At 36.5% G+C, this 19305-nt stretch overlaps 2 protein-coding genes across 26 annotated transcripts; both read left to right on the top strand.

Moving 5' to 3' along the window:
* The first annotated feature begins 295 nt into the window (after positions 1-295).
* LOC148191277 (uncharacterized) lies at positions 296-2856 on the top strand. The gene is made up of 4 exons (XM_088101354.1): positions 296-1603; positions 1787-2229; positions 2356-2419; positions 2641-2856. Exons 1-4 carry the CDS (start codon positions 296-298, stop codon positions 2854-2856), a joined length of 2031 nt encoding a protein of 676 aa, XP_087957480.1.
* Positions 2857-7972: 5116 nt separating this feature from the next.
* LOC124827070 (uncharacterized) lies at positions 7973-12831 on the top strand. 25 transcript variants are annotated; one of them, XM_088102318.1, is made up of 11 exons: positions 7973-8361; positions 8486-8528; positions 9612-9650; positions 9739-9865; positions 10038-10054; positions 10176-10283; positions 11095-11177; positions 11589-11684; positions 11952-12026; positions 12132-12242; positions 12575-12786. In XM_088102318.1, exons 4-10 carry the CDS (start codon positions 9813-9815, stop codon positions 12222-12224), a joined length of 525 nt encoding a protein of 174 aa, XP_087958444.1. In that variant the 5' UTR covers positions 7973-8361; positions 8486-8528; positions 9612-9650; positions 9739-9812; the 3' UTR covers positions 12225-12242; positions 12575-12786. The 25 variants fall into 25 exon arrangements, 14 of the variants coding, with proteins under 14 accessions (XP_087958444.1, XP_087958443.1, XP_087958439.1 ...); XM_088102317.1 differs by having other exon boundaries at positions 9612-9662; XM_088102313.1 differs by lacking the exon at positions 9612-9650.
* The last annotated feature ends 6474 nt before the right edge of the window (positions 12832-19305 follow it).

The raw sequence follows: 19305 nt of genomic DNA, 5'->3' as shown, positions 1-19305 counted from the left end.
AAACCGTTCGTCCTAACCTCTTGTAATTCTGTACTATAAGCCGTTCGGCTTTTGAACCCGTTGTTAATATAAAGACTGCATTGATTTACTGTTAAGTGTAATTAATTCTGATTTATAGTAATTACTGTATTTTGGGATGTTACATTAGTGGTATCAGAACAATTTTGTTCTTTTAAGGACACTGTAGGTTATGAGTACACTATGCTTTTACTGTGTGCTATCGTGTGTTTAATGAGTTATTGTTTTTAACTCTTGAACATTACTAACGTTCGTTTTTCTCTGGTCCAGAGAACTAATGGCGCCTAGACTCCCTCCTCCACCGCAACCCAACGAACCTGATGCTCCCAACAACTCTAGGTTGTTGGAAACCGTCATTGAGAGACTCCAACAACAAAATACCACCCTAATGGAGCAGAACGCAGCTGCTCTACGTAGTCTAGAGGCCGCACGCGAAAATTCTGAGGCTACTCAAAGGCAGTTAATGGATCTCATTGCTGCCACCAGAGGCACACCAGGAGCGTCATCTTCTAACGCTAACCATCCAACCGAGTGGAGCTTGGAGAGTTTTCTACAGCACCATCCGGCTAAATTCAGTGGGAAGTGCCTCCCTGGTGAGGCAGATCAGTGGCTAAGGGACATGGAGAGGATTTTCAACGCCAAGAGATGCCCAGATGAGAACAGATTGGCGTTCACAGAGTATCTATTCACTGGAGAAGCAAGCCACTGGTGGGCGAGCATGAGGGCAATTTTAACGGACGCTCAAAATCCGATCACTTGGGAAGTATTCAGAAGCAAGTTTTATGAAGAATACTTCCCTGACAGCGTCCGCTTTGCCAAGGAAGTTGAATTTCTACAGCTCGTCCAAGGCGGAATGTCCGTTTCTGAATATACGAACAAGTTCAAACACTTGGTTCGTTTTAATACGATGGCCACCAGTGAAGAGTGGCAGTGCAGGAAGTTTGAGAACGGACTGCGGAGCGACTTGAAGGTTTTAATCTCCAGTTTATGTATACGGACGTTTCCTGCCATGGTTGAGAGGGCCAAGGTTTTAGAGAAGAACATGGCAGAAGCGGAGAGGCACAAGAAGCAACAACAGGTTGTAAGGGGACCAATCGTATCAAGAGGCAATGTCAATCAGAGGAGATCCCCTTACGCTCGTCCAAATCAGCCATCGAACACAAGCGGGTCTCAAGCATTGGTTCCTGCTGGACAGTCTGGGCAGCAAGGTAACGTCCCCTGTTTCCAATGTGGAGGGCCACATTATCGTTCGTCATGCCCTCAGCTGGTGGGCGGAAAACATTGTACTCGTTGCGGAAGAAATGGACATTTGGAGAACGAGTGTAACTTTGGAGGACGAGCAGTGATGAGGCCACTGAACGCTGGAAGGAATCAGCCTAGAGGTGGACGAGCCCAAGCAGTGGGACGCGTTTATGCCATCACTGGTGCGGAGGCAGCCAGCTCAGGTACACTCATCATCAGTACATGCTTTGTATATGGTAAATCTTGCTGCGTGTTGTTTGATTCGGGAGCAACACATTCCTTCATCTCGAAGGCGTGCGTTGGCAAACTGGGTTTAGAAGTGAGTGAGATGCAGTTCGATCTGGTGGTGTCAACCCCAGCGGCTGGAGAGGTTAGGACGTCCACTATGTGCGTCAGATGTCCTATAGAAGTGGAAGGGCGTAAGTATAAAGTAAACCTCATCTGCCTACCTCTTCAAGGTTTGGAGGTGATTTTAGGAATGGATTGGTTGGCTACCAATCACATTCTCATAGATTGTGGTAAAAAGGAATTAGTGTTTCCGGATGAAGAAGAAGAAGAATTATCAGTAACGCTCGGACAGTTAAAGGAGGACATAATGGAAGGTGCGAGCTGTTTTCTAATCATGACGCATGAAGACCAAGAGCTCGGAGGTTTGAGGCAAGAACGAACGTCCGGTGTTGGCAGTAAAGAACGAACGGTTGTGGATGAGTTTCCGGACGTTTTTCCGGAAGAAATACCTGGACTACCTCCTGCTCGTGAAGTTGAATTCACCATTGATTTGGTGACGACAGCAGCACCCATCTCAGTTCAACCATATCGTATGGCACCTGCAGAGTTGGTTGAACTTAAAAAGCGGATTGAAGAGCTAATGGATAAACAATTTATCAGGCCGAGCGTATCACCATGGGGAGCACCTGTTCTCTTAGTGAAGAAGAAAGATGACAGCTCTCGGTTGTGTATAGACTACAGGCAATTAAACAAGCTGACCATCAAGAACAAGTATCCCCTGCCAAGAATAGATGACTTGCTGGATCAACTGCATGGGGCTACGGTATTCTCTAAAATTGATTTGAGGTCTGGATACCATCAAATCAGAGTTAAGGAGGAAGATATCCAGAAGAGAGCGTTCAGATCTCGTTATGGGCATTATGAGTACGTGGTAATGCCATTTGGAGTAATGAACGCTCCTGCAGTGTTCATGGATTATATGAATCGCATCTTCAGACCGTACTTGGACAAGTTTGTGGTCGTCTTCATAGATGATATTCTCATCTACTCCAAGACTAAGGACGAACATGAAGAACCTTGAGGGCAGTGCTGAACGTGTTGAGAGAAAAGGAATTGTATGCAAAGCTGTCCAAGTGTGAATTTTGGATGAAGGAAGTGCAGTTTTTGGGACATATTGTGTCAGCTGGAGGTATCTCGGTAGATCCAGCTAAGGTGCAAGCGGTACTGGAATGGGAAAGTCCGCGTTCGATCACTGAGGTACGTAGCTTCGTGGGGCTCGCGGGCTACTACAGACGCTTTATTGAAGGATTCGCTAAGATAGTAGCTCCGCTGACTCAGTTGACTAGGAAGGATCGACCGTTCGCCTGAACTGATATGTGTGAGGAACGTTTTCAAGAGCTGAAGCATAAGTTGACGAGCGCTCCAGTGTTGATCATTCCTGACGCGTCCAACCCCTTTGAAGTATACTGCGACACGTCTCACCAAGGGTTGGGCTGTGTGCTTATGCAACAGAAGCGAGCGGTAGCGTACGCGTCTCGTCAACTGAAGATTCATGAGAGGAATTACCCAACGCACGACCTGGAATTGGCAGCGGTCGTTTTTGCACTGAAGATTTGGAGGCATTACTTGTACGGGTCTACATTCCAAGTCTTCAGTGACCACAAGAGCCTCAAATATTTATTTGATCAGAAGGAGTTGAACATGAGGCAGAGGCGTTGGTTAGAATTCTTGAAAGACTACGATTTTGAGCTGCTGTATCATCCTGGGAAAGCAAACATAGTGGCGGACGCTCTAAGCAGGAAGGCAGTGCATGTCTCGGTTATGATGGTGAAAGAGCTGAGTTTAGTGGAGAGCTTCAGAGATCTAAGGTTGCAGTTTGAATTGGAGCCGAACAGCATCAAATGCTGTAACCTTAGAATATCCAGCAACGTCTTTGACCGTATCAGGATGAAGCAACGCGAGGACGAGGACTTGGTGAAGATTTTGAGCACGCTCGGTTCAGATCAAGCAAAGGAGTTCAGTACTGGAATGGACGACCTATTACGATACATGGGTAGGACGTGCGTCCCTAATGATGGCGAGCTGAAGCAGATCATTTTGGAGGAAGGGCATCATAGTCGTCTTAGCATACACCCTGGTATGACTAAGATGTATCAAGACCTTCGGCAGTCGTTCTGGTGGCCTGGAATGAAGAGTGATGTCGCTCGTTTTGTGGCATCATGCTTGACTTGTCAAAGAGCGAAAGCTGAACATCAGAGACCGGGCGGGTTACTTCAGCAGTTGGAAATTCCGGAGTGGAAGTGGGACATCATCTCCATGGATTTCGTGACCCATCTACCACGCACGGTCAGAAATCACGATTCAATTTGGGTGATCGTGGATAGACTAACGAAGAGCGCCCACTTCCTGGTAGTAAATCTGAAGATGTCGATGACCAATCTAGCCAAGTTGTACATCAAGGAGATCGTTCGTCTGCATGGGGTCCCTTCAAACATCGTTTCTGACCGAGACACGAGATTCACATCTCGGTTTTGGCAATCGTTGCAAAGTGAGTTGGGAAGCAAGCTGCAGATGAGTTCGGCTTATCACCCTTAAACGGACGGCCAGTCTGAAAGAACCATCCAGACGCTTGAAGACTTACTGAGGACGTGCGTCCTAGATCACTTAGGCGCTTGGGACGAAGTCTTACCGCTAGTGGAGTTCACGTACAACAATAGTTTTCAGTCTAGCATAGGAATGACGCCGTTTGAAGCTCTCTATGGTAGGAAGTGCAGAACGCCACTCTGTTGGTTCCAGGAAGGAGAGAACGTGCTAACTGGACCTGAACTCATACAGCAAACGGCCGAGAAAGTGAAGATGATACAAGAAAGATTGAAGACGTCCCTGAGCAGGCAGAAGTCCTATGCGGATAGAAGAAGAAGACCTTTGGAGTTCGCTGTAGGAGACCATGTCTTTTTAAGACTCAATCCGATCGCTGGGGTAGGCAGAGCCGTTCGTCCAAAGAAGTTATCCCCCAAGTTCATAGGACCGTACCAAATTTTGAGGAAGATCGGACCAGTGGCGTATGAACTAGCCTTGCCTCCTCAATTGTCAAATCTTCATCAAGTCTTCCACGTTTCCCAACTCCGGAAGTACATAGCCAACCCCTCTCATATCTTGGAGTTGGAAGACGTTCAACTGCGCCACGATCGAACGTTGGAGCTGCAACCAGTACGTGTAGAAGATCACTGCACCAAATACTACAAAGGAAAAGACGTTCGTCTAGTTAAAATGGTGTGGGACGAGAAGACTGGCGACTCAACGTGGGAAGTGGAGGATGCAATGAAGAACTTGTACCCCCATCTCTTTTCGGGTAAGTACTAATTTTCGAGGACGAAAATTTTTGTAGTTAGGGAGAATGTAAGGCCTCGAAAATTTAACTCTGCAAATATCTGTCTAATCATAATCAATGCACACCACGTCAATGGTTCAGAGCCATTAAAAACCCACTAAGCACTGCATGCACGAGCGTCACTTGTCACGTTAGAAGCTTCTGAAGTCAGAAGTGGGGTGCAGGTGTCAGCAGAAGAGATGCTCGTCCGTTTGGTCGTGGAATTAACAAAACTGGTTTTTGGAAAAAACTCTCCCACTCACCTGCACGCACTCTTCTTCTTCCTCAGAACTCAACTCTTCATTTTTCTCCACCTTCTCTCTAGAAACCTTCACCTTCTCTCTACTGAAACTCACCACCCTCTTCTCCGATCAACTTTCAGAGACCGTAGGGACGTTCGCGGAACCGTGAGCTACAAGTTGGACCGAACAGTTTCAAAAGCTGAAACTGGTAAGTTCTCCTTCAGTAGTTCGTTCTTAGGTTTTCTGAAAAACTAGGTTTTGGCTGCATGCAAGTGTGTAGTCTAAGTATTTCGTTTTTCCTGTGGCTAGATTTGTTTTGGAAGAGTCAAGTGACATTGAGGGTAGAAAAACGTTAGTTGGACGAAACCAAAAATCTTGCGTTTAGGACAAGTTGCTTACAAATCCGGGTAAGGGAAGCTTATTAATTTAATTTATACTTGTATGTTGGATGAAAACATGATATGAACTGGATGCATGAGATGTATGCTGATTGCTTTGTTATGAACGATCGCTGTTAGGATGAATATGATTTCTGTTGGTTGAACTGTATGTTGATTGTGATACGTATGGATTGAAAGATGGATGATTAATGTATAGTATGAATTGTTAATACGATGAATTCTATAAAGTATGTGAATTAATGATGGATATGAAATTATAAAGTATGAATTGTATGAGAAATATTGAGTTAAGATATATGAAAAATCTGAATGTAAATTACTCCCTATGATAAAATACGTTCGTCATCGTACGGTCTTATACCGTTCGGTTTCCTATTAAATGACTTAAAAATGGAATTCTTTCATTCGGAAAGAATTCTGTTCGAGAACGAGCGTCCTCATTTGAAATACTATGATTGAGCATTCGGCTCAGCGTAGTGATACTGTATAACTTGATTTAAATAACATAAAATTTCACCCTTATACTTTAAAATAAGTAGCGCTCGGTCTTATACCAAGCGTACGTCCTAAATAGCGCTCGGTCTTATACCAAGCGTTCGTCCTAAATAGCGCTCGGTCTTACACCAAGCGTTCGTCCTAAATAGCGCTCGGTCTTATACCAAGCATACGTCCTAAATAGCGCTCGGTCTTATACCCAGCGTTCGTCCTAAATAGCGCTCGGTCTTATACCAAGCGTTCGTATTATTGAATAACCACTTTGATAAACTAGCGTTCGCTCAAGTATTATAATATTCTCTTTCCTTACGTTCGTTCAATTACTGGCATCGATCTTCCATATACGAATTACTACAAAGATAGTTCCAAATATTCTTGACTCTCCTTCTTACATTAGGTCTGGTCTAAGGTCTTTATAATCAAAATTTCTCTAAGTACCAGTGTACCTCCCAACGAGTCAGTTCATTTAACTGACCAAACAGATAGTAACGTTTGTTATATATTTCCCCGTTCATTCAGTACCTTTCTCTGGACGTTCGTCCTAGTTCTTTAGAGGACTGAACGTTCGTCATTTTATGCTCTTAAATCTAAAGATGAGAATGATGATAAATTATAAGAACTTAAAGTGTGAACACTATATGGAACGATTATACGATATTGGATTTTGGACGAGCGTTCCAGGGAGGAATGACTCATATATGTTGAATGTGGAACTTGGTAAAGTATGACTGCGGTTATGCTAATGCTGGCTTGGTCCATCCTGATATTCCATGATACTCATCTTCACGTAGAGGAGAGTAGTCATGTGTGGGAATGGCAGGAGGTTCTATTCCTTAGGGGTACTTTGGATAGAGCTAACCTCGAGTGGCAGCTGTTGAGTGTATCCCAGTTACTACATCACTCGGGTGCAAGGACGCCTGTAGCTACACAGATTCATACAGTCCGGACGGTCTGTCTAGTATATATATATATATATATATATATATATATATATATATATATATATATATATATATATATATATATTTCTATGTTAAGTTACATATTGTGTGTGAATTGAAATGTTAAATGTATATGTTGAATGTATGAATTAGATTATATAAGCTTACCCTTTCGTTTTCCTTGTGTTGTATATCGTATGTGTACGTTCGTCCTGTTTTGCAATGATTATGCGTGTGGATGTGAGCAGACGGCGAGGCTACCTTGGAGGACGTGATAGAAGAAGAGAACTTAGTTGAAGTTGAAGTGAAAGCGGAGCAGTAGGACGTCCGTTTTTCTTTTAGTTTTAAATGTTCACTTTTGAAATTGGACATTCGGTTGTTTAATTTTGTAAAACCGTTCGTCCTAAAGACTGCATTTACTGTTAAGTGTAATTAATTCTGATTTATAGTAATTATTGTATTTTGGGATGTTACAAGTTCCCTGGGAAAATATTTGCTTGGCTTGTGAATGGTTTGGTTTGAATGAAGAAAGGAATGTCTGCGTGATGTTTTTTTCTTGGATTCCTTATAGGCTTCCCACTGTTGTTCCAGCTTCTTGAAAAGTTCGTGGAATTCTTCTGTTCCTTTTACTTTCTCTTTTCCTTTTCTTTGATAGCTTTCCATAGTGGGGAACTCTGAAACTGTTTTTCTCTTTGTTGTTATCTGCTCTATCTTAAGCTTTAAATTTTCTATCTTAATCTCAAAATTTGTGTTGGGTTTTTGAAAAGATAACTAATATTTAGCTTCTTCATCATTTTTTTTAATATGATAAGATTAAATAACCACCTTTTCTTGAAAAAACTGAAATGCAAGATTTTTTAAATAATTAGTTTAGATTAGCTACAAAAACATTCAATTTTACCAGAGGTTTATTTCCGGCGGTTTGGGAAACTTCGGTAATTTTTGGCGGTTCCTTGAAACCGCAGTTAAGTTATAAATATTTTTAAAAAAAATCATTTTCGGAGTAAAATATTATTTTGGTTAACCTAGTCTGTCATTTTTCCTTCACTACCGTTTGGAGTTCATCTCTTCATCTCCACTTCAACTCTTCATTTCCACTTCGACTCTTCATCTTTGTCGGCCACCATGTCCTTTACGCCGTCATTCACTGTGCCACCTTCATTAGATCTCCATCTTCTTCACCTTCCAGCCACCACCTCGCGCTCGTATCGATCACCGTGAGTCATCAGAATCTACAACAACGCCATTTTTGTTCCCTCATTGAATCAAAACGCAAAGCCCTAAATCATCACCACAGTCTACGAATAGATCAACCACAAATCACAAATCAGCACCTGCAAAAAACCAAAAATTGCAATCCGCTACCACGAGCAACATTGCGCCACCCAAACTGTGAAAACACAGTTCTGTCTTGAAGAAAAGAGGTTGAAAGGGTTTTCTTTTTCTTTTTTAAGGGTTTTTGCGACTCACCATTTCTTGCTTCACTCAAAGTTTTTCATGGTTCTACTAACGAGTTTCATGACTTACCTTGAAATGGTGTCGTTGAAGTTTGAGGTGGAGGAACCGCTCCAAGAAGAGCATGCTCCTCTCAGTAAGTGTTTCAAACCTTCATCCGCTTCACAAAAGGTTTCTTATCTTTTTCAATATCATTGTCCTTTTTCTAAGATAGATAGATAAGCCTGTGCCAGGGGTCTAACAATTTTAATCTTTGAACGAGCATTGACAATAATATAAACCTGAGATCATAGAAGAACATGCATTTTTCATATCACAAAGAATGTTTTTAAAAAACTTGTATTATATTGTTATGTTAAATAAGTATTTAAGAATGCAATCTATCAAACATATTAGTCCAAAATTCAAAAGTCACTGGAATGATAAGATCAAGTTTAAATACTTTGATAACTTCCTTTTCTCCTTGTGCATGTTTAGCAATGGCATGCTTCAATTACAATATACTTGATGAGCCTAGCCGTCTGGGTTTACGTCTTAGGAAGAGCCCTTCGCTATTACATTTGATACAGAAGAAGCTTTCTCAAGGGACTACTTTTATTGCATATACACAAAATGAAAATTTAAGCTCTAGTTTGAAAAGGGAAAGTCCGACTGTGGCTGCATCAAGCTCTGTTGAAAAGCTTAAGGCTTCAAATTTCCCAGCTTCACTTTTAAGAATTGTTTCGTGGAAGTTATATTCTAGATATAACTACTTGTCTCTAGAATTTTGGGAAACTATTATTTTCATTGAGTTTTAAATAACTCAAGGATGTATCTCTTTGTGGCAGTATAAATTAAAACATGAGGGTGATTTAGTGGCAAAATGTTACTTCGCTAAACGAAATCTAGTTTGGAAAGTTCTTGAAGGCAAACCAAAGAGAAAAATGGAAATCCAGCGGTCAAATATCATGTCACTTAAGCTCGTTGACTGTAGCTGTAATTTGTTCACATACCTCTATATATACTTACTTTGAGTGTTCTTTTACAATGCAATAATACCAACACGTTATGTTGTGGCTGAATGTTCAGTTTCATTTTCATTGAACTATTGATGTGTTTGTGTATTGCAACTCGCAAGACAACCTTTTTTCTTCAAGGAGACTAGTCCTCAACCTAGAAAGCATACACTATGGCATGTTTTTATAGTCAAGCATGTTTTTATTTTGTGTAATTTGAGTAGATAGTGAAGAAGAGGAGGAGGAGGATCTTCCCATGAAAGGTCAAGATAATGGTAAATTTGTTATGGAAATAATGACTTGTTTTTTCTTATCTGATTATGTGATAATTTCCATTATTGAAAATTGTAGATGGATGATGATAGCGAGAGTGATGAGGAAAGTGAAAGTGATGAAGAGATCCCTGTGAAAGGCACATCCCATATATGTGTTTGATTGTTGTACATGCTCTTACCTTCAAAAAGTTTGTAAGAATAATGTTAGTTCACTTATTCATTCATTAGTAAGTCAAATACTTGAGTGTGGAATGACTTCAAAAAGCTTTTTTCTTCTCTATTTACATGATTCATGTTCTATGAATTTGGTATTTGGTTTCAGTGTTAGTTTATAGTTGGTTTTTGTTTAGCTTTGTTTTCTTCTTTTTGTGACAGACCCGAAAATCAAGAAGGTGATATGAGGAGTTTCAGGATTTTGACGTTGCTACTCGTTCTTTAGAAAAATAAGTTGTTGAATTGCAAACAGAGTTATTGAGAATATAATTGTCAATTTTTTTTATTTCTGCATAACAGGCATATCTTTCAGATATTTGGTGTCAATATTTTACTTGGGGTTGAGTTGGTTATGTGAATTGTTGATTAACATTTTAGGTTGGCTACTTGGCAAAACTCGCGTAATAGGTTGGTCCCCTTCCTTTACACCCTTGATCTGCTTTAGAAGCACCATCTCTAAAAATATATGCCTATAGAAACTGAACAAAACAAAATATTTCTTCCCTGTTAAATAAAGCATTCAATGAAAAATACTGGGAGCAGTCAAACCACCACCCTCGAACAAATTACTGTTTTGCTTTGGAAGGTCCATGCTTTGACTGTAGAGATGTTTAGTTTGAATTTTGTGCTTGATAAGGTTATTATTTATGCAATTCTTATTGCAAGTATTTAGAGCATTATCTTCAACATCTTGGTCTGTTTTCTGAAAATAAATAAAATGAAAAAGGACAAAATTTGCATGGCAAAAAGTAGTGGATGGAAGTTGCTTGGGACCTTGTGGCTTCTGATCATAATGAAGTTTGTTCCATTTGGGAATTGGTGAAAGAAACCTTGTGATTTTATATTTTAGTTACTGTAATTAGACGTTTCTCCTGTCTTTTCTATCTTTAATAAAAACAACTTTATTATCCGATTCATTCCAGTATTATTTATATTTTATCAATATATTTTTCCTTTAATTATTTAATATCATCAACTCGTCATATTTTCATTATATATTTTTAACTCTTTAACTACTAATTTAGGATATTAATTGGCAACACAAAAAACAGTAATAAAATATATTAAAAATATTTTTTTTAAGAAAACAATATGAAGTGTCAAATTTGTAATTATTTTTCTAATATAATTAATAGGTAGAGACATTGTGATAGCAAGAACGTTTTATTCATATAAAGGATTCTAGCTTGATATCTGGTAAACTTCCCTCCCTTTGCAGGTTATTCTATTCAATGCTTTGTTCAGGTTCTAAACTTGATTCACACCAATTCAAGGATATTCTTGGTGAGACTACAACTGCTGGTAAGAATATCATTATCTATTTCTTGTTCAAGTCTATACCAAACATCTGATGTGACATTGGTTTCACTGATAAAAAGAACTGTATTGAATTTTGAATAGTTGGGATGGATCTTGAAGTTGATAACATAATGGGATACTATGCAATTACCTTTATTTTAAGCAAAGATATTCATCATATTAATACATAGAAATATTTTACTTGGGTTGTTCAATTTTCTTGACGCTTGTTCTCCTCTCTTCATTCATGTGGGATAACTAAAGGAAACAAAAGCCTACAAGAAATGGCTGCTCCCTTCCCTTGCTTTGATCAATGCTTATTTAATTTCTTTTCTAGGACAATTTTTTCGTTATGAAATTTTTATTCAAAATAAATAATCCACTATTTATTCAATTATTGTTGCAACTTGTAAGGGGATCAATTCCGCTAAACTTGGATCTCATGCTTTGAGATTTGACTTCTCTGCATCATGGAGATCTATAATGAAAGTCATGGATACTTATATTAAGGTGCTATTTTTTATTTTTAAAAGTTGTTGAGTTTCTGATGACTAACCGATCTTCTTGAAATATTTTTTGCATATAATTTGCCATGCCAATGGTTTAATTTAATCTTGTTTTTATTTTAGTTTCACTCTCAAGCTGTATTCTGCCTGAGCTATGCATTACAGAGTCAATCATTTTATTAACCTTCTTGTTTATGTTTTTGTTTCAAATGTATGTTAGTATCGTGGAATAATTGTTGTTAACTTTTACTGATTGAAAGTTCACTTGTAGTGCCAAATAGGTCGGATTTCGTTTAAGCTTTATGATTGGAATCCAGCAGAATTTCCTAGAAGGCTACGACACCAAGTATATTAAATCATTGTTATTGCAGTTTAGTATTTGAATAGTGGCAAGTCCTTCTGTTGTATACGTCTTAGTAACTGATTAACAGGCTGCCAAATGCATTTGCAGATATTCCAATGGTTGGCAAGTATGCCTTTGGAGTTGGAGGGTTATATCTGCCCTGGGTGCACCAATTTTGACAAGTTTTATTGCATTTCCTAACATTATGTGGGTAAAAATGTAAGGGCTCACCTTGATGTTCTTTTAATTATGTGTTTTTGTGTCGTGTTTAAGTGGTCTTGTTATGGGTTACTTGCCTCAATATTGGACTGATTAACTGTATGATTCTTTATTCAGCTCATTATTCTGGACAGTTTTTGCTAAGTTTTACTGATTGAGATTTATTTGTGCTTTAATTTACAATATACTATTTGATACATACTCTCTTTTAATTTGACAACTCTAGAATTGTACAATTCAACTGAAAAAATAAGAAAATTTGTTACCCCTCAGTTTTAAAGTTTTCACAAATTTTATTTTTAATTTTTTGTGATTTCATTTTTATATTGTAGGTATCTGATAAAGGGAGTGTGCCAAACAATGGATGTAATGAAGAAGAAGAAAATTAGATATTGTTATTGAATATCTTTATGAGTCATATTTTTAGTATTGAACATTTGTATTGAATATATGTATTGAACATCTATATAGAACATATGTACATCTTTCTTTTTAATTTTTATGTATGAACAATTAATTGTATGAACGATATTAGGTTGAACAATGTTGTTTATTTTATACAATATTATTCAATTTTAGTTTATATTAATTTATTGTTTGTTTTCTCAATAAAACAATTTTTATTATAATCCAATTTTATTACAATAAAAAAATACCAAAAAAAATTAATTAGATACACTTCCGGCGGTTTTAAAACCCCATATGCAAATTAGGGGCGGTTTTGGGAGAATCTCTGCTAGTTCCGGCGGTTTTTCAGTAACCTCTGCTAATACCGGCGGTTCTCACAAAACCCCGTTAATACCGGCGGTTTTCTCAAAACCCCTACTAATACCGGCGGTTCTCACAAAACCCCTGGTAATTCCGGCGGTTTTTGAAAACCCCCCATTTTCGGCGGTTTTACAAAAAACCGCCGGTAATTACTTAGCGACGCAGGTTTTGCCAACGGTTTTTCTAACCGTGGGTAACATTTTTCTGGGGTTAAAACCGCCGGAAAAGTAAAAAATAACCCCCAGTAAAATTCTAATTTTTTGTAGTGCAGAATCTGTCTAGATTTACTTTCAGGATCCTATTTTAAAACCATCACATACAACTTATTGTTTTTATTATAAGATTTAGCTTGTTGCATTCTAAAAACTGTTTTGGTTAATTTGTTTATTTGTCAACTTATCAACTTCATTTTTTTAATTACTTTTCTAATTATAATTAAATTAATACAAATACTAAAATTAATTAGGAGATGAATAAAAAAATAGATCGAGAGTGGTAAGTGGTTAAGAAAATTAAGTAAAGAAGTAAGAGGTTAATTTAAGAGGTTGCAACGAAAATGCACATTATCAAAAGATTAAAAGAGATGAGAAATTTAAACCGGTAATGCAATTTATGATATAATCTGTTAGTATTTTAGCATGTGTACAAAGTAAAATAAATATTTATTTTATGTAATTCAGATTTATTATCAATATATTTGAAAATATAAATTATATTATGTTAAAAATTTGTAAAAATATATTTCAGATTTAAAAAAAATAATTGTTTTATTTGTTGATAATTTTTGTTGAAAAAATTATTTTTCAGAACTATATTGAGCGAGATACGGGGTAAAAAAAATGGAAAAATCTCTTTTACTAAATAAAAGTCAAACTCACATTGTTTAAATAGTGTTAAGACAATTAAAGATGTTAATATTTTAGGAATATCTTTTTAATAAGTTTAGTGACTCCATGAAATTTAGTTTAATTATTATTTTTTTCTATTAAATAACTCATTAACTCGTGACTAAATTTAAAATTTTAATACTTATGAAAAAAACATTCCTTTTATTTAGAATATTTTTATTTTGAAAAAGTCTCTTTATCGTTAGATTTTCCTTCAATAGATTTTCGAATATTCAAATCAATAAGAGAATTACGAATATTCAAATCCATAAGAGAATTACGAATATTCAAATCAATAAGAGAATTAGTATTATTAAGTGAATGATTTCTTAAGCGAGCATTCTTAGTAGAATACTGATTTTATTTATACAATTAACATGAATTGTGGATCTATGTTTTTATTAGAATAATAATTACCTCGAGAGTATAATAACAATATAATAAATAATAATATAATGATAAATAATAAACAACATACCAAAGTATGGATATTTAGTTAATATATGTGAATATTGCCCAAATAGGCGTATATTTGGTTGCTCCATAATGAAGATGCTTAAAGGGAATTTATTGGGAAACGTTCTTTTAATATGTTTAGTAACATAAGCTCCTCAGTCTCGGGAGTTTGGTTTTGTGTATAAGGTTATATCAAACCTTGAGCCTACTTGTGTAGTTTCTCAATGGACGAACCATTCAACCGTGTTTGTAAGTGAATTGGCCTTGAGGTAGTGTTTCTAGGTGGATTGACCTTTGAGACTAGGCTTGTTCAGTTTGGTCATTGAAGCCAAGCTTATTCGATTTGGCTGTTGAGGCCGAGATTCTTTGAGATTGGTCGTTGGGCCTAAGTTCTTCAATTTGGTAGTTGAGGCTGAGCTCACTTGGTGTGTATTGGTTGTGGAGGTTGGTCTTATTCAATTTGGATTAGTCATAGAGGTTGATCTTATTTAATTTGGCTATTGAAACTAGTCTTCTTCTTTAAGTAAATTGGCTTTTAGATCGAGTTCTCCTTGAGTGGCTTATCCAATTAAGCTCTTAAAGTATATTAGCCTTAGGGTCAAACTCTTTGAGTGGCTCATAAAACTTAGCTCTTAAAGTATAATGGCCTTGAGGTCAAGCTCCTTAAGTGGCTCATCGAGTCGAGTTCTTAAAGTAGATAGGCTTTATGGCTGATCTACTCGAGTGGCTCATCCAACCGAGCTCTTAAAGTAGGTTGCCTTAAGGTTGAGCTCCTTGAGTGGCTAATCTAGCTGAGATCTCAGATATAGTGGTCATTTGTCCGAGCTCCTTGATTGGTTAATCCAGCCGAGCTCTTAGGTGTGAAGGCTATTTGGTCGATCTCCTTGGCTAATCAAGTCAATGTCTTTAGACGAATGGCCACTCTACATAGCTCCTTGAGGGCCTATCATGCCGAGATCTTCGAGCCATTGTTTATTCCAAGCCAACTTGTATTGGCGATAGGTAGTCTTTTCTTATTGTTGATAGAGGGAGCATTAAACTTTAAACATATTGGTTTTTGATGAGTGGTTGATAATGAATAGAAAATATTCTAAACATTCATGGCAACATAATTGGTAAACAAATGTTTAAAACATTAAACATGTTTGTGTTCGATGTATAGATAATGAATAAATGAATGAAATAGGTCTAAACAAGTCAAAATTGAATAGTTTTGGTAGTATTAATCGATTACATAAGTAATCTAATCTATTAAATGAAGACAAAATTCATAGAAAGAAAAACCACGGCAAAATTATTTGTTATAATCGATTACATAAGTAGCATAATCGATTAAAACAAAAAGTTAGGCATTATTATGCAAATAGTCTAATCCGGTAGACAATGACAAAGGAAGCATAACAAGACACAATGTCATTTTAATCGATTACATAAGTAGCATAATCGATTAAAACAGAAACAATGGTCTAATCCATTATGCTAACATCCTAATCTGTTAGGTTAGTTGATAGAAGCAGTATAATGCATGACTATCATTTTAATCGATTATATAAGTGACATAATCAATTAAAACAAAAACAAAAGTATAATCGATTATGATATTAATCTAATCGATTAAACTGCGACAAAAATTGATTTTCTAAATAAATTAGATTGGTGACTTGACTCATTAACATTTTTAATTGGTAATATACTGAAAGTTTCTTTAAGTTTGAGTACATGAATATTAAAGAAGAGTTCTTGAAGGTTTGAAGCTACATTGGTGAAGAAGAAAACAACAAAACCATCAAGACTTAAAGGAGCTTACTTGTTCTGATATATTTGCACTATTTGAGTGTAATATCTTTAGGATGTGTTTGATTTGATACATATGCTGGGTAAGCCAGGTTTGAGAGTGAGTGTATTCCTCTGTTTTATTGGTTGTACTAGATTTGAGTATGGTGAGGATATCAATTGAGTGTATCATTATATTCATAAACTCAAATCTTGATTAGCGAATTACCCCTCAACTAAGGTTGTTGAGGGAAGACTGGGTGTAGGCTTCTTATAAGAGTAGAACCAATATAAATCTTTGTGTGATTTAGCCTTTCTTTTATATTTTTTTTACTTGATTGATTCAAACACCTTTGACTAGTGATTTCAAGATTAAATATTCTTTAAAGATTTAAAAAGTTATTCAAATCCAATTCACCCCCTTCTTGGCTTGAGATACAGGGACTACTTTTCTAAAAATTAGCATAAGAGCTAGTTAGTCGAAATTTAATCAATTGAAAAATCCAGAATGGCCAATATATATCAAACCTTTGGTGTAAGGGCATCCACAAACATGCCACCATTGTTTGTTGGTGAAAACTATCCTTTTAGGAAAATTAGGATGAAGATCTTCTTGGAATTAGTAGACAAGGGTGTGTGGGATGTTGTTATTAATGGTCCCTATGAACCAACCAGGATTTAAAATGGAAAGATTAAACCTAAGGACTTTTCTTAATGTACTGCTGAAGAAAACAAAAGGGCGCAAGGGCTAAGAACAACATTTCTTTTGCACCAACAATTGATGAATTTATAGAATCTTTGTATGTGCTGCAAAAGAAATGTGGGATGTTCTTGAGGTCACACATGAGGGGATTGATGAAGTGTTAAGGGCTAGAAAAAATTCTTTGATTCAAGAGTATGAAATGTTTAGAATGAAGAATGGAGAAAGTATCTATGATGTGTAGAAAAAATTTACACACATAGTAAATCATCTCCTTGCCTTTGGCAAGAATTTTAACAAAGAAGAATTGAATATCAAGATATTGAAGAGCCTAAACAGAACTTGGCAGTCCAAGGTCATAGCCATATCAGAATCAAGAGACCTCACTACCATGAACATGGCAACATTATTTGAAAAATTGAGGAAACATGAAATGGAATTAGGAAGGCTGAAATAAGAAGAAGAAGGAGAGAAAAGACAAATCATTACTCTTGCAAGAACAACCAACAAAACCAACTCAAGAAAGAACAATTCTGAAGAAGCTAAAAATTTTGAAGTGAAGCAATGAGTTTTACGGTAAAGAAGTTCTTCAAATTTTTGAAATTCAAAAATAAAGCTAACAATGATTATGCAGGAAATAGAAGATCTTATAGAAGGAAGCAAAAATTCGTTGTTGCTCCTACATGCTTTGAATGTGGCAAAGTTGGACATATAAAACCATAATGTCCTATGGTAAAGATGAAGCAAAAGCTAGAGGAAAAGAACAACTCTGACAGTAGAATACAGTAGAATTCAGAAAAAGAAGAAAGCTTATATAGCTTGGGAAGACAATGCTTCAAGCAGTTCAACTGAATCTTTTGAAAGCATTAAAGAGGAGAAAAATTTGTTCTTAATGGATGGATCAATATCATCAGAAAGCAGCGTAAAATAGCTTTGAAAATGAGTGCATAGAAGATAGATATTATCAATTGCTTGATGTATTTCAAGAGTTGCATGAAGAGGCTAGGAAACTTGAATACTCAAACAATAGGCTTAAGAGTGAAATCAAGTACCTAAAAGGTAGATTAGAAAATATAGACAAGGAAAACAAAGATCTGAAATCTAAGCTAGAGGCCATAGAAAATGCACCTAGGCAAAATATACATGATAACAAGGTGTGTGCTCAAGAGTGTGAAAATTTTTCAAATCAAATGGAAAGAGAAAAATACCTTATGAAGACATTATCTAAGTTCACCCCAGGGAGTTCTAACTTAGAAGGTCTTCTAGCATCACAAAGTGTATTGAACAAACAAGAATTGGTTACACGGGCCAAAACAGTAAAATAAAAGTTAGGAAATTTGTTGACATTAGAAAACCATCCTTAATTGCATGTTTTTACAACAACCATTTAAGCAATGCATCAAAGTTAAAACTTGTTAATGGTATTTTTTGTTCTAGGGTAAAGGTTGTGAACATTAGACTAAATGATGAAGTATGGACATCTCTTGCTAGTTTTTGTCTAGGAGGCCAAAAATCTCATTTAGGTTTACCAGGAGTAACTAAGTTGGCTATATACAAAGCCGGTTTAAGACACCTTGAAGTGCCCAAAGATTACACTTTGTATAGGGCAAGAAGGATGAAAAACGATCATCCTCTGTGTGCATGGATTCTACTTCCAAAGGGGAGCAACCATGCTTGATTAACCACATAAGACATTTATCTTATTCATGCTCTAAAAGGGAAAATCCAAACTATCTGGGCAAAGGCTATCTTAAATAATATGCTCAAGATCACCAAACAGAACATAACTTGTCTTCCATATACAATTTTTGTGTCCAAAATTATAAGCTATTATAATGTTGATCCCACATATGAGATTACAAGAGGTTATAACAAGACCAATCTCATTTCTAAGCTTGCCTTACATCACATGGGGTTAAGGAAAAGTTAAACAGGATGGGCGTTCATAGATGAACATCAGCTATATTGTTATCCTAGTATATTGTTTGTGTTAGTTGATTAAGACCTTATTTCTGCTACTAGTATCTTGTTTCAGAACCTATCAAATGATTAGTACTTTAACTATGATATTTGAAAATTCCACTGCTTAGTCATGTTTACTTCTCATTTCTAGAACTTTTATGAAAGTCAAAATTTGTCTATGTTAGTATTGTTCTTATTTAAGATAATTTGGAATCTAAGTATGTGATTATAACTTCAGAAAGTTACCAAATTGGATCCTTGTAGTATATTGATCTAGTAATAAGTGGTAATGATTATATGTTTATTATCATTCAATATTCTGAAATTTATATTTCATCTAGTTTTAGATGTTTAACACTGAAGTTTAATAATATTGATTCCTAAGACATCTAGAACTATGATTCTGCATGTTTAAATATGAGGAGAATTAAATTATGCTACTAGCATGTTCTAATTACACATTGCTACATACATTTAGTTGATTACAAATGAGTATAATCGATTAGCTAGTCATTTG

The sequence above is a fragment of the Vigna umbellata genome, chromosome 11, assembly GCF_029865625.1.
Source record: "Vigna umbellata cultivar VRB3 chromosome 11, Vumbellata_1.0, whole genome shotgun sequence".
NCBI lineage: Eukaryota > Viridiplantae > Streptophyta > Magnoliopsida > Fabales > Fabaceae > Vigna > Vigna umbellata.
Note: the sequence above shows the minus strand (reverse complement) of the source record. Positions and strands in the feature narration are given on the sequence as shown.

What these genes read in the sequence shown, in the direction of transcription:
- LOC148191277 (XM_088101354.1), top strand. Translation starts at nt 296, where the DNA reads ATGGCGCCTAGACTCCCTCCTCCACCGCAACCCAACGAACCTGATGCT. An exon ending in GTGAGATGCAGTTCGATCTG is followed by an intron (nt 1,604 to 1,786) that starts GTGGTGTCAACC and finishes TGTGGTAAAAAG; the next exon opens with GAATTAGTGTTTCCGGATGA. An exon ending in ATGGGCATTATGAGTACGTG is followed by an intron (nt 2,420 to 2,640) that starts GTAATGCCATTT and finishes TTTTGGATGAAG; the next exon opens with GAAGTGCAGTTTTTGGGACA.
- LOC124827070 (XM_088102313.1), top strand. Translation starts at nt 9,813, where the DNA reads ATGTGTTTGATTGTTGTACATGCTCTTACCTTCAAAAAGTTTGTAAGA. An exon ending in TGGTGAGACTACAACTGCTG is followed by an intron (nt 11,178 to 11,588) that starts GTAAGAATATCA and finishes GCAACTTGTAAG; the next exon opens with GGGATCAATTCCGCTAAACT. An exon ending in TCATGGATACTTATATTAAG is followed by an intron (nt 11,685 to 11,951) that starts GTGCTATTTTTT and finishes GTTCACTTGTAG; the next exon opens with TGCCAAATAGGTCGGATTTC.